General features: G+C 44.6%; 1 protein-coding gene across 1 annotated transcript in view; it reads left to right on the top strand.

Annotated features, from left to right (window-relative positions):
* The first annotated feature begins 6,595 nt into the window (after window positions 1-6,595).
* Window positions 6,596-15,085, top strand: part of LOC146975170 (NLR family CARD domain-containing protein 3-like) — a 114,526-nt gene continuing 106,036 nt past the window's right edge. Inside the window, exons 1-3 of the mRNA XM_085794703.1 lie at window positions 6,596-6,652; window positions 8,035-8,169; window positions 14,899-15,012. Coding sequence (XP_085650829.1) covers window positions 8,084-8,169; window positions 14,899-15,012 — 200 coding nt within the window. The 5' untranslated portion in view covers window positions 6,596-6,652; window positions 8,035-8,083. The remainder of the gene's footprint in view (window positions 6,653-8,034; window positions 8,170-14,898; window positions 15,013-15,085) is intronic.

Here is a 15,085-nt window from a genome sequence, read left to right as displayed (position 1 = left end):
GAAGATGTGCTGGCTGATGAATCCAGGTGGACAGCATGTGATGTAGCAGCAGCAGCTGTGATGAGCCTCTGTCATGAGCCTTCATGGAGCTCACAGGTCGTCAGCATCCATGAAGGAGAAGCTGTTAGTGAAGAAAACTCCAGTCAGACCATGGTGAAGCACACTGATGTTTCCACAAGCTGACCTCCTGCTTTTAACAGCTATTTACTGGACTTTTCTTTAAACACTGTCAAAGCTACAGGACAGAGAAGTTCATGCCCTGACCCCTTGTGGTTGTTAGGTGGCACTGCGTTACATTGATAAGAATATCAACAGGTGAGTGTTAAATGTTCACTGTTTCAGGTCTGAGTCTCATCACATCATCCATCATTTATTATCATTTAAAAACATCATTATAAACCAAAGACTAAATGAAATCATGTGATCAATTTTTTTTATTTGTCCTGTAGCTCACTTAAAAACTTAAAAAAGTCTGTGATTTATTTTAAAACTAAAAGAAATTCTGACATCATTGGTGTCACAATCAAGAAATTAAAAACATATAAAAAATGGTGCCTTTTTAGTTTTTTTTACTGTTATTGTTGTTCTATTTTGAAACCAGAAGCCAAATTCATGTAGATGTATCTGGTTTTTAATTCTAAACCAAAGACCAGAGACAAAATGATGTGATCAATGTGTTTTTTGTTTCTTAACTAAAAGAGTTTGAAGTTTTGCTGATGAAACCTCTCCTTTGTGATTGGGCAGAGACAGGAAGAAGTCCAGCAGAACCACGGCTCCACAGCAACAATGAAGCTAAACGTTAGCTATTAAACACTGATCTGCTACATCCCAATCAGCACAGAATGACTGATGAGTTTATCAATACAATGTTCAGCATGAGCCTATATCCAAAAACCAGTGGAGCCAGCAGAACCACAGCCCAGAATAACCTTCACAACACTCTCTGCCTGTTCAACAGTCACGCTGCTAGGATTAGCCACAAGCTAACATGAAGCTATCAAAGTGAGTGAAAAGCTTTTCCGTATCAATGAACTTGTCATGTCTCTCACTCAGCATCATCACAGAACATCAGCAGTTGTTGTCTGGAGCAGATCTTCACATGTATGATCAATAAAGTCACCTTTAACCCTCAAATAGAAAGTTAGATTAACGGAGCTCAGTACAAGTCAACCTACCACGAGGCTCCCACAGCAGACTGTTGCCTAGAAACGGGTCAACCCGCCAAGTCTGCAGGGGCTCGTTAGTGTGGCCTTTCAAAATAAGAGCTTCTAACTCATACATCATAATAAATACATAAAAAATAAATAAAGGAGTGAAGGACTTCATATTGTAACAGGCAGATAAATAATAATAATAAACTAAGTGTAGTGCAGCTTCCATAATAACAGAATTACAGTTAGTGGAATTACTAACTCCTTAACATCCCAACTGTTTGAACTGTTTATTTTAAACCTGTACAGAAAAGAAAATTGAAAAAAAAAAGAATCAGTAAATGAATGAATGAATGAATTAATAAACAAACATTGTGTTTACATATATGTCTACATCTATTTCTAAACTTATTTTGAGATTTTTATTTTTATTTTATTCATTAAGGATTTAGCCTATTTATTTATCTAGCTATCAAATTTGGACAAAAATGGCACTCCATGGTGTGTCCATCAATGTGCAACCTTTAATTTGAAGGCGAACAATCCCCATTTCCGACTCCCCACTTCCTGGTTTGTTTCTCATTACAAGTTGGATAATGAATTGACGTTTAATCTCACTGAGTTTTATTGTACACACTCATTCAGCGGAAAGTGAAGCCGTAGAGTGCGTGTTTATTTTCTCTGATAGTGTAATACATTACTTTGAGACGTTACTCTCTCTAAATCAGAGGAGTGTGACGTCTCTTCATTAACCCCTGAAAGACCACCGGAAGTTACTTAAAGCAGAAGTCAGTGATCCGGTGGTTTTGTCTAACTTCCTCTCAGTAGATGGAGTTATCAGTCCCCGCCCTCGTCCCTACGTCACCACATTCAGGCGCATCCCTTGGCTGCACACACAGAGAGGACCGCCCCTTTATGCCGTTCTCTCTCCTCATTGGATAAAGGTTGTAGGATACAAGGAAAGTTTTCTCCTGGGCTCAGAGCAGAGCAGAGTGACTGACAGACCCGTGTTTCGGTCCAAACACTCTATAGAAGTGATTGCTGTCGGAAGATACAACTATTTAAGACTTATATTAACACAAACATTCACCTTACTTCTGCTTTAAGCTGTCGGAGTTGGTTTCTCCTTTAAAGAATCTGAATTGCCAAAGTTTGTCCAAAATTGTCCGACCACGTCACAAATGTGTGTGTGTGTGTGTGTGTGTGTGTGTGTGTGTGTGTGTGTGCGTGCGTGCGCAGAGCTCCTGTATGAGGATGTGTTTGCTGTGTGGGAGGTGATCTGGGTGGCGCCCAGGATTTCCTCGCAGCACTTTGTCCTCTTCCTCGCTCTGGCTCTGGTCACAGTTTACCGTGACATCATCATGGACAACAACATGGACTTCACTGACATCATCAAGTTCTTCAACGGTGAGACACACACACACACACACACACGCACGCACTCACACACCCCGTAGCTCATGGATTAATGATTATCTGTCTGATCCACAGAGATGGCTGAGCGTCATGATGTCCAACACATCCTGAAGATAGCACGGGAGCTGGTTCACAAAGTCCAGTCTCTGATGGACAACAAGTGACCGAGGAGGAGGAGGAGACCCGACGCTCCACTCTTCCTCCCTTCACTCTCCCAGACAGTTTTCCAAACCTCCTCCTCTCCGGAGCAGGTCCAGATGGACCCGGTCTCCTCCCGGCCCAGATGAAGCCCCTGATCTGGGGTGGGGGGGGGTGGAGAAGTGCTGCTGAGCTCCGGCGCTTGGCCTTGATCTGTTTACATTCACCTTCACGTGGAATGCTCATGGTGTCCGTTCAGACATGTGGATTTGTCTGCATGCTTGTGAGTTTGATCACACTGTGACGCATCCTAGAGTCTCCCCAGTCCTGCAGAGCTTGTGTGAGCGCATGACACACACACAGACACACATGTACACACACATACACACACACACACACACACACATAAACACACACTTATACACACACACTCACTGACACAGCACATGGTGGCTGCCTGTCAGGAAGCTGCAGCGCTCAGTGTTCGTCCAGCAGAGGGCAGCGTCCACACAGAGGAGCAGAAGACTTTGCCACGAAGAAGTTTTCATTAGTGACCAAATGAACTGTGCCAACGACCTTTTCATGAGTGTTTTCTACTACTAGCATGTGTGTTTTTACCCCCTGACCCCTGACCTCTGACCCCTGGCCTCCCCCTGTTTCTTTCGTCCTCTGGTCCAGGAGTTTATTATCACACAGTTGTTGCCTTTATCAGTGACAGCCCACGATACCGAGTTGCACTTTTTGTAAGGGTTTCCTTCCTGGTGCCTGTGGAGGTGGGAGGGGGGAGGGGGAGGGGGAGGGGGGGCTGCGCTGTTGAAACTGCAGCCGACTTTTCCGAGCAGGTCAAAGGTGAACGCAGGTTTGAGTCCAGTTCCAGGACGGAGCAGCACAACAGTGACGACTAAAGCACAGCACAGGCCTCTGAGGTCACGACCTTTAGCAGGTTCCACTCTCTGATGTCACAGAGTACGGTGGCTGACGAGGACAAACCAGCTGCAGATTCATGGACACAAACAAGACAATACAAAACAAACACAACAAGAAGGAAAAAACAACAACGACAACAACTTCTAGGACAATTCCAAGCAAATTCAAACTGGGGCTAAAGTTTCCCAACATTTAGGTTTAAAAGTCTCAAGTTTACACGTTCAGTGTGTTTACAGGTAGAACAAACAACATCCAGATTTACTCTGACTGCTACGAAGACGTTGTGGCTCTGAGTTGATATTACTTTGATGATAAAACAAACAGGAGCTTCAGACGACCTGTAAACACGTTAGCCCTTAACTTGACTCTCAGTTTACAAAGATGTCCACTTGCTTGAAGTGAACAAACCCCTCGGGTCTGTTTCAAGGGGAGCATACCTATATTCCCCGATTGGGGAACATAGGACCTTCTTTTGAATGAATGAATGAATGAATTTATTTATTTAAAACAGGGACAATGCACAAAAAACATTAATCTTGTAAAACATTAAGAGATGCTTTGAGCCAGGTTATAGCAACAATTGCTAATTTCCGCCTGTAGTCCCTGGGCAGGTAAAGTGGGAACAGATACAATACTAAGATTAATTGAAATATGACATAATAACCATAATAAAAAAGAATGAAACATTTGAAAAATGCTCCTATGTTCCCCATTTTTCCCAAAAAGGGTCCTATGTTCCCTGGTCGCAATACATACTGGGGAACATAGGACCCTTTTTCAGAAAGAGGGTCCTATGTTCCCCGCTGTTGCTGGTCGATGGACTCTCTTATCTGGACTCTTAACCAACTCCTTTCTTCATGGCCTAAACCCAACCGATGGGACAATTACACTTCTCACTCAAAGTCACAACTCAACTTCTCACTCAAAAATAGGCAAAAATATGCAAAGTCACTCACAACTCCACTTCCAGGTTTAGGTACAAAAATTGCATGTTCGCCGCTGGGTCCTTTCGGGGAAAAGCGGGTACCCGGGGAACAGGACCCGGGGAACAGGACCCGGGGAACATAGGGATGATCCCGATCGGCCCACTCCCATTATGCGCTGCTGTGGCGATGCAGAAACAGAAATATTAGAAACTAGACCCCAGGTTGAATTTGCCTGGAATTGTCCTTGAAGCGCTCCAGGCCTGTAGCTGTGGCTAATGCTAACGCTTACTGTATTACCATACTCTGGAAGGCCAAAGGTTAAAGCTCGAGTGTTCTGTTGTTTGTTGCTGCTCGTTGTTTTATTTGTTTTTTCTCCTGATGGAAAAAGTTTGGGCCTCGTCAGCCACCGTACTCAGTGCAGACTATGACAGTTTTATAACCATCCTGTATTTTTGTCCCAGCTGAACTGATTTTACTGCTTTTTATTGTTGGTCAACACTTTGTGTAGCAGGATGTGAACTGAAGACGCTGTATAAATAAAGTTTGATTTGAAGTGAGCTCAGGGTCCAGATCATCTGACCCTGAAACTGAGACTAAAACGACAGAAACATCGACATTAGACCGAGGAATCAGACGCATCGGGTTCTGATCCACAGACCAGAAGAAAAACCACCAGCTCATGTTTTCCTGTGGAACCGGAGTCAAACTCGCTCACTGACCTGAACGCATCGTGAGAGCTGCTGCTGCTGCTGCGTTCAGGGCCGTCAGGAAAACTCGGCTGCAGTCACTCGTCCATGTGGAACCCGGTGGTTTTCCGGCCTCCGGTCCAGCCTGTGAACATCAGACCTGCTCGGACCGGGTCGGTCTGAACCACAGACCTGAGGCCACAGGTGTGAAAACCAAACACACCTGAGCCGAAGCCAGACTGCGCCCAGTGAGTCAGTATTAGTAACAGCACAGAGCACGTTCACGTACTGAAGGGAGTCTGGGACATTTTTGATACTGTTTCCAACCCCCTCCCTCCCCCCTCCTCCTCCATCGTGACCCTTTATCTCCGCCCTCGCCGCCTCCTCAAAACGTCCAACACGGCTGCATATGATTGGTCATCCAGCACGGACCTGCACCTGTGATCCGAGTGCCAAGAGTCTTCCCCAGTCCTGACGTGTGCTGTAGTCACCTGGCTCTGATTCGCTGGTTCGATCCCAGGAACGGGCAGTGGTGTGGATGTAACCTCGTAGCTTTGTTTTTCTTCCAATCAGGACGTCGTGTACCAAAGCCTTGAAGCAGCCCCCTCTGTGGCATGACGACAATGTGCAACTTCATACTGCATCTTGAGGACTGACTGTTTACTATGTGTGTGAACTCTTTTTGAAAATGGTGATCTTGGATTCTTTAACTACTGTGCAATTTCTGTCGTTTGAGAAAACCCCCATCAAAGTCTATATTGCTGTAAATATGAACCCCAACCCAATATTTCTATGAAGACCCTCAGAACATATATATATATATATATATATAACTTATTTTGAGATCTATTTTTTATGTTGGTTTTAGCAGCACTAGTCGGAGGTGTGTTCTGTGCAGAAAAGCAGAATGTGTGCAGACTGTGTTACACGTTGACTGTTAAGTGTTCTTTCTCAATGTCGTGCACTGACTTCAAGATTTCACATTTCTATTTCTGTAGAGAGCCAGTGTTGCATTGCTGAATATGTACTGGTGAGGATGTATCATTGGCCTTGAATGTACTGTATTATTAAACAAGAGGTTGTTCACTAGTGGCGGCTCTCTGTCCTCGTGCTGCTCTCATCAGTGTCAGCTGTCACACACACACACACACACACACACACACACACACACACACACACACACACACACACACACACGGACCAAAGAGCAACAGGTGAGTCACAGTTCAAAATTTTTTCATGAAACCTTTATGGTTCAATAGTGGTAATAAACAGCAGTAAAAAACACCAGTCTCTCTACTCGGTTTACAGATGTCACCCCCACCCCCCCCCCCTCCCTGTTTCCTGTTTAAAGTTTACTTCCTCTTTGACCCAGCAGTTGTGTCGCAGTTTATTTCCTCGTGTGAAGGTAAGGTGAACAGTCTGGATGTTTTCCTCGTTAACACCTGTCGTTACCTGAGTTCTCTGCCTTTAACTTGTGGTTGTGTTGTTGTTGTGTTATTATAATGTTACTGTAGCTGAGTCAGAGCTGCAGCTGTAAAGTCTGGACCGACAGAACCGTGTCCTCCATGTTGTGTGGATGTTGTGGGTAGAACCGTGTCCTCCATGTTGTGTGGATGTTGTCGGTCACTGATCAATACTGACAGTTTTCTTTATTGATGATTGATTTTCCAGTGTTGATCGATGTTCAGCATCAGGTTCTTCACAGTAACTGAGTACATTTAGTGCAGTACAGTTGTGAGGTACTTGTACTCTCCTTGAGTATTTCCTTGTTGTGCTACTTCCTGCTTGTACTGCAGCTCATGTAGCTGACAGGTGAAGCTACTGGTCACTTTGCAGCTGCAGGTTGTAGATTAAAAACACCTGATGAGCTCAGAAACACACGATTAAAGATGAAACCACAGCATGTTTGTCCTGTGACTCTGTAGGTTCCATCAGCTCACTGACTCATTAGAATGAATGAGAAGAGGAGCAGCTGGACACTGTCTGTGGTTACACACAGTACACACTCTGGGTTATTGATTATTGGACACAAATCATCAATATTGTTGTGGAGAATCTTTTAGAGCTGCAACAGTTGTTTAATCAACATTTTTCAAGCAGAAATTTTCAGTTTTCAGCCTCAAAAACTGAAGATTTCCTTGTTTTCTCTGTTTGATTCGACTGTAAACTGAATATGTTTGTCTCTTTGATTGTTGCTATGACAAAACGAGACATTTGAAGACGTGGCCTCAGACTGAGAGGAACTTGAACGCATCATTTGTCTGTATTTTGTGACATTTGATGGAGCAGACGATGAATGGATGGACAGAGACAATAAGTGTCAGTGGCAGCTGGAGAGTGTTTTTCTCTCTTTGAATTTCCAGTGTGAGTGAAATGAGTGAATGTTGTGATAGTGGAGCTGTGAGGTGAAATAAGTCTTGGCCCAGTTGTTGTGTGTGTAATAATCAGCTGTAGCTTGTTTGATCCAGTGGTTTTCTACAGGGACGCTGTCCACACAGAGACTGTGTCACATCAACTCAGTGGATCTCAGTCCTTGTGTGTGTCAGTGGATGGAAACAGTGGTCCATGGATCATGTTGCTGGGCTGCAGCTTCATGACGCCATCTAGTGGACTGATAGTAGAAGTACAGCAGCTGATGGCAGCTTCCTCTTCCTCACTGCTGTGTGACTGCATTCAACTGACACTGATATGAAGCAGAGAAGAAGAGCCAATCAGTGGAGGAGCAGCTGGAGACATGATGGACATGTGAGCTGCTGTGCAGATGAATGATGTGTGTTTCCTCTGCAGGTGAAGCTACAAAGTGTGTGTGAGCTGATGTGGATGTGAGCTCAGCAGCATGGATCAGTGTGAGGACAGAGAGGAGGGAGCCCCTCCCTCTAAGAAACTGTGTGTGAAACGTAAACACAGGACCAGAGGTCAAAGGTCAGATGAGCATCTCTAACTGTCCATGACTCAGATCACTGCTCCATCATTATTCACACTCAAAGCTCTGTGTGTGTTGTGTTCAAGACCAAAGCAGCAGCACAAGCCACAGTCTGCTGGACCTGGACCTGGACCTGGACCTGGACCTGGACCTGGACCTGGACCTGGACCTGGACCTGGACCTGGACCTGGACTTCGACCTGGACTTCGACCTCGTCTACGACCTGGATCCAGCTGTGAGTCCATGAAGAGCGACTTCTCTGTGGATCTTGATGGAAGGTCAGAATGTAAAACAGTCAGAAAGACTTTTCTCTCTAAAAGTCAGTTATTGTGTTTATTAAAAGATTGAAGATATTTTTCATCAGTTTTTCTCCAACATGCACATTTATCAGTTGTGTTGTTGTTTCAGGATCCAGCAGCAGAGACCAGACTCTCCTGAACCCAGCTGTCTGTCTTTAAAGAGCGACCACTCAAAGGGAGGGCTCTTTAACTTTAAAGGAGGATGTGGATCAGCTGATCAGATGTAAGAGACAAAACTACATTTCATAGTTTTTGACTTTCTGTTGAACGTTCTTCCTGTGGAGTCACATTTCAATGATTCTCATTAAAAACTGAGTTATAACTCAGACACACGTTCAGTGAATGACTGACAGCATCCCATGCATCTTTTTTCTGTTATTGCATCCACTGCTGACGCTACTAAATATAACAGCTGCTTTTTGTTCACTTCCTGCAGCAGTCGCTCCACTTCAGCACTGAAGTTCTTTTTATGTTTGGAGTCCGACGCTCCCTTTAGATTTTTGTTTGGGCATTTTAACTTTCTTTCTCAACTCACCTTCTCTGGCATTCTGGATTTAACAACACGTTCATGAGTCTGACGTAGAGTTTGCATGTTCTCCCCTTGCATGTGTGGGTTCTCTCCAGCTTCCTCCCACAGACCAAAGACATGCAGGTTAACTGGTGACTCTAAACTGCCCATAGGTGTGAATGTGTGTGTGTATGTTGGCCCTGTGACAGACTGGTGACCTGTCCAGGGTGAACCCCGCCTCCTGCCCAAAGTCAGCTGAGAAAGGCTCCAGCTCACCCTCCACCCTAGTGAGGATGAGCTGTATAGAAGATGAATGAACTTAAAGAGATATTGGTGAATGAGGCCCATTGTTACAAAATGTAGGAAAAGGAACTCATTAACTCATTGTTAGTTGTATCTATCGGACGCCAGGTTCATGTCTTGATATATTCAATGAACAACTAGCTGCTATGTTTAACAATTTAAATGATAACAAAGTGCAAGTAATCTGTGGTGATTTCAATATAAATTTGCTAAATCCAAACAGACACCAAAAAACAATTGACTTTATTAACACAATGTATAGCAACTACCTTTTCCCTGTAATACTAAAACCAAGTAGAATAACCATTGATACAGCCACACTGATAGATAATATATTCACAAATCAAATGGACTATGAAATAGTAAGTGGACTTCTAATAAATGACATTAGTGATCATCTTCCTATTTTTGCAGTTATTCAAAATTTTTTTGGGAAGAAAGTTAAACAAAAGACTCATACACACGAAATGATAAGACATAAAACACCTAAAGCCATTGCTGCCCTCAAGATGGACCTAGAGGGACAACGCTGGAATGAAGTCTATGCCAGTGAAGACCCAAATTGTGCATATGATAAATTTATCCATCCATCCATCCATTGTCCACCGCTTATCCGGGTCCGGGTCGCGGGGGCAGCAGTCGGAGCAGGGATCCCCAGACTTCCCTCTCCCCGGACACTTCCTCCAGCTCTTCCGGGGGGACCCCAAGGCGTTCCCAGGCCAGCCGAGTGACGTAGTCACTCCAGCGTGTCCTGGGTCTTCCTCGGGGCCTCCTCCCGGTGGGACATGCCTGGAACACCTCACGAGGGAGGCGTCCAGGGGGCATCCTATACAGGTGCCCGAGCCACCTCAGCTGGCTCCTCTCGATGTGGAGGAGCAGCGGCTCTACTCCGAGCTCCTCCCGGGTGACAGAGCTCCTCACCCTATCTCTAAGGGAGCGCCCCGCCACCCTGCGGAGGAAACTCATTTCGGCCGCTTGTATCCGGGATCCAGTTCTTTCGGTCATGACCCAGAGTTCATGACCATAGGTGAGGGTGGGAACGTAGATCGACCGGTAAATCGAGAGCTTTGCCTTTCGGCTCAGCTCCCTCTTCACCACGACGGACCGATACAATGACCGCATTACTGCGGCCGCCGTACCGATCCGCCTGTCGATCTCGCGCTCCGTTCTCCCATCACTCGTGAACAAGACCCCAAGATACTTAAACTCCTCCACCTGAGGCAGGAACTCTCCCCCGACCTGGAGGGTGCAAGCCACCTTTTTCCGGTCGAGAACCATGGCCTCGGACTTAGAGGTGCTGATTCTCATCCCAGCTGCTTCACACTCGGCTGCAAACCGCCCCAGTGCATGCTGAAGGTCCTGGCTCGAGGGAGCCAACAAGACCACATCATCTGCAAAAAGCAGAGATGAAATCAAGTGGCTCCCGAACCGTACCCCCTCCGGCACTTGGCTGCGCCTAGAAATTCTGTCCATAAAAATAATGAACAGAACCGGTGACAAAGGGCAGCCCTGCCGGAGTCCAACACGCACCGGGAACAGGTCTGACTTACTGCCGGCAATGCGAACCAAGCTCCTGCTCCGGTCATACAGGGACCGTACAGCCCTCAGCAGAGGGCCTCCGACCCCATACTCTCGGAGCACCTCCCACAGGATGCCACGTGGGACACGGTCGAAAGCCTTCTCCAAGTCCACAAAACACATGTGGACTGGTTGGGCAAACTCCCATGCACCCTCGAGCACCCTGCGGAGGGTGTAGAGCTGGTCCAGCGTTCCACGGCCAGGGCGAAAACCGCATTGTTCCTCCTGAATCCGAGGTTCGACTATCGGCCGAATTCTCCTCTCCAGCACCCTGGAATAGACTTTCCCCGGGAGGCTGAGGAGTGTGATCCCCCGGTAGTTGGAACACACCCTCCGGTCCCCCTTTTTGAAGAGAGGGACCACCACCCCGGTCTGCCAGTCCAGAGGCACTGTCCCCGACTGCCACGCGATGCTGCAGAGGCGTGTCAGCCACGACAGCCCCGCAACATCCAGAGACTTGAGGTACTCAGGGCGGATCTCATCCACCCCCGGTGCCTTGCCACTGAGGAGCTTCCGGACTACCTCAGTGACTTCAGCTTGGGTGATGAATGAATCAACCTCTGAATCCTCAGCCTCTGCTTCCTCAACGGAAGGCGTGTCAGTGGGATTGAGGAGATCCTCGAAGTATTCCTTCCACCGCCCGACGATATCCCCCGTCGAGGTCAACAGCTCCCCTCCTCCACTGTAAACAGTGTTGGCGGAGCACTGCTTCCCCCTCCTGAGGCGCCGGATGGTTTGCCAAAATTTCTGCGAGGCCGACCAGTAGTCCTCCTCCATGGCCCCCCCGAACATTTCCCAGACCCGAGTTTATGCTTCCGCGACCACCCGAGCCGCCGCACACTTGGCCTGCCAATACCCGTCAGCTGCCTTGGGGGTCCCCCGAGCTAGCCAGGCTCGGTAGGACTCCTTCTTCAGCTTGACGGCATCCCTTACTTCCGGTGTCCACCACCGAGTTCGGGGATTGCCGCCGCGACAGGCGCCGGAGACCTTACGGCCACAGCTCCGGACGGCCGCGTCAACAATGGAAGTGGAGAACATGGTCCATTCGGACTCAATGTCTCCGGCCTCCCTCGGAATCCGGTCAAAGCTCTCCCGGAGGTGGGAGTTGAAGACCTCCCTGACAGGGGATTCTGCTAGACGTTCCCAGCAGACCCTCACGATACGCTTGGGTCTGCCAAGTCTGACCAGCTTCCTCCCCTGCCAGCGGATCCAACTCACCACCAGGTGGTGATCAGTTGACAGCTCAGCCCCTCTCTTCACCCGAGTGTCCAAGACATACGGCCGGAGGTCAGATGACACGACTACAAAGTCGATCATTGACCTCCGGCCTAGGGTGTCCTGGTGCCACGTGCACTGATGGACACCCTTATGCTCGAACATGGTGTTTGTTATGGACAGACCGTGGCTAGCACAGAAGTCCAATAACAAAACACCGCTCGGGTTCAGATCGGGGAGGCCGTTCCTCCCAATCACACCTCTCCAGGTAACACTGTCGCTGCCCACGTGAGCGTTGAAGTCTCCCAACAGAACGATGGAGTCCCCAGTTGGGGCACTTTCCAGCACCCCTCCCAGGGCCTCCAGGAAGGCCGGGTACTCTGCACTGCCGTTCGGCCCATGATAAATTTATGTCTACTTTAATTTCACTATATGAGAAACATTGTCCCCTAAAAAAAGTAAACAGAAAACATAATGATAAATATAAACCATGGATCACAAAGGGGATAGAGGATGCATGTAAAAAGAAAAATAGATTGTACAAGAAATTCTTAAAATTGAGAACTAAAGAGGCTGAATTAAAGTATAAGGTATATAAAAATAAACTTGTAAACATCATAAGAACAAATAAGAAAGAGTATTATCACACATTATTGGAGCAGAACAGGTGTAACACACAAGGAACGTGGAGAGTATTAAATTGTATAATTAAAAAGAGCTTTAAAAAAAAGGATTATCCAGTATACTTTGTAAAAGATAATGACATTATTACAGATAAAATTGAAGAAATAGTAAATGAATTTAATAACTTCTTTGTTCAGGTTGGTTGCAACCTATCAAAAGATATTCTGAAGCCAAAAAGTAATAATGAGATAGATAAGTATATTAGTAAAAATTCCTCCTCCATGTTTTCTAGTGCTACGAATGATAGAGAGATACTCGAGATTGTTAATAAATTCAAAAATAAAAAATCCTCTGATTGTTTTGATATGGACATGGTATTAATTAAAAGTATCATTGAATATGTAGTTCAGCCATTTACGTATATTTGTAATTTATCCTTTCAAACAGGTATTTTTCCTTCAAAAATGAAAACAGCAAAAGTTATCCCTATTTATAAAACTGCTGAAAGAAATCTATTTACCAACTATAGACCAATATCATTACTCCCGCAGTTCTCAAAAATTTTAGAAAAGTTATTTGTAAATAGACTTGATAATTTCATTGAAAGAAATAATCTATTGAGTGATAGCCAGTATGGCTTTAGAGAAAAAAGGTCCACCTCGATGGCGGTAATGGAACTTGTGGAAGGGATATCAAATGCAATAGACAATAAGGAATACACAATAGGTGTCTTTATTGATTTAAAAAAGGCATTTGATACTATTGACCACCGAATATTAATGAATAAATTAGAGAGATATGGCATCAGGGGGATTGTTTATAAGTGGATGGAGAGTTATTTGGAGGACAGATATCAGTATGTGCAATTAAATAATGTAAAATCTAAATACTTGAAGGTCACCTGTGGGGTTCCCCAAGGGTCCGTTTTGGGCCCTAAATTATTTTTGTTATATGTTAATGATATTTGCAATGTCTCCGATTTATTGAAATGTGTTTTATTTGCTGATGACACCACTCTCTACTGCTCTGGTAAAAATCTTGAACAGCTTCTGAGTATAGTTGAAAATGAATTGAACAAACTTAAAGACTGGTTTGATTTGAATAAGTTATCATTGAATCTAAATAAAACAAAGTTTATAATTTTTGGTACCAAACAAATTAAAACTCAGGTTAAAATTATAGTAAATAGTATTGAAATAGAAAGAGTGTATGAAAACAAATTTCTGGGTGTTACAATTGACGACAAACTGTGTTGGAAGCCACATATAAACAATGTGATAACCAAAATGTCAAAAATCATCGCAATATTTTATAAAACAAGAAATTATCTCAACCAAAAGTCATTATACACACTCTACTGTTCGCTGTTACTTCCATATATGACCTATTGTGCCGAGATATGGGGTAATGCGTACAAAACTAACACTCAACCTATCTTCAAATTACAGAAGAAAGCTATAAGAATTATAAATCATTTAAATATTACAGAGTCAACAAACGCTTATTTTGTACAGTCAAAGACTCTTAAATTTTACGACTTAGTTAATTTCAAAATGGCTCTAATTATGTTTAAAGTGCATAACCATATGTTTTGTTGCAGTACTCAGAGGCTGTTTGAAACTCGAGAGAGTCGTTATGAATTGAGAGGATTAGGTGTCTATAAAAGACCAAAAATACGAACTAATATAAAACAGCGTTGTGTTTCCGTCAGAGGTGTCAATTTGTGGAACAGTTATGATGAGGAATTAAGAATGTGTAGCTCGATTTCTATTTTCAAGAAAATGTTTAAATCCAAGGTACTTAAAGAATATATAGATTTGTTATGAGCGCCAAATGCTTGTTTGATTTAAACTCTAATGTAAAAGTTGCCTTGTTGAAATAGTTTCTGGATTGATTGTTGTTTTTTTGTTTTTGTTTTTTCTCTCTCTTTACCTCTTTTTTTGTTTTGGTAAAAAGGGTAGGCATAATAAGCCTAGGCTTCAGCCTACACCTTTTCGATCAGCACCCCTCATCACATGTACAGTAAGCACTTGTGTACATTTAGTAAATTTTACCTGTGGAGAAGGAGGGGGGGGGGGGGGGGTAAAATGCTGATCGAATAAACTGAACTGAACTGAACATTTGTAACCCTTAAAATAACTTTGCAGAGAATTCTTTTGAAAACCTAAAACTGTTTAACATGAGTTGTGTTGTTGTTTCAGGATCCAGCAGCAGAGACCAGACTCTCCTGAACCCAGCTGTCTGTCTTTAAAGAGCAACGACTCAAAGAAGTGGCTCATTGAGTTTAAAGGAGGACGTGGATCAGCTGATCAGATGTAAGCTGTAACTGACAGTCAGACTCAGGTTATTGTAGAAAAGAACCAGTTTGTACGACGTGTTGTTGGACCA

This window comes from Trachurus japonicus, chromosome 13 (assembly GCF_045865225.1).
Source record: "Trachurus japonicus isolate A0001 chromosome 13, Traja_1.0".
Lineage (NCBI taxonomy): Eukaryota > Metazoa > Chordata > Actinopteri > Carangiformes > Carangidae > Trachurus > Trachurus japonicus.
The sequence above is the reverse complement of the archived record's forward strand: the minus strand, read 5'-3'. Positions and strand labels throughout refer to the sequence as shown.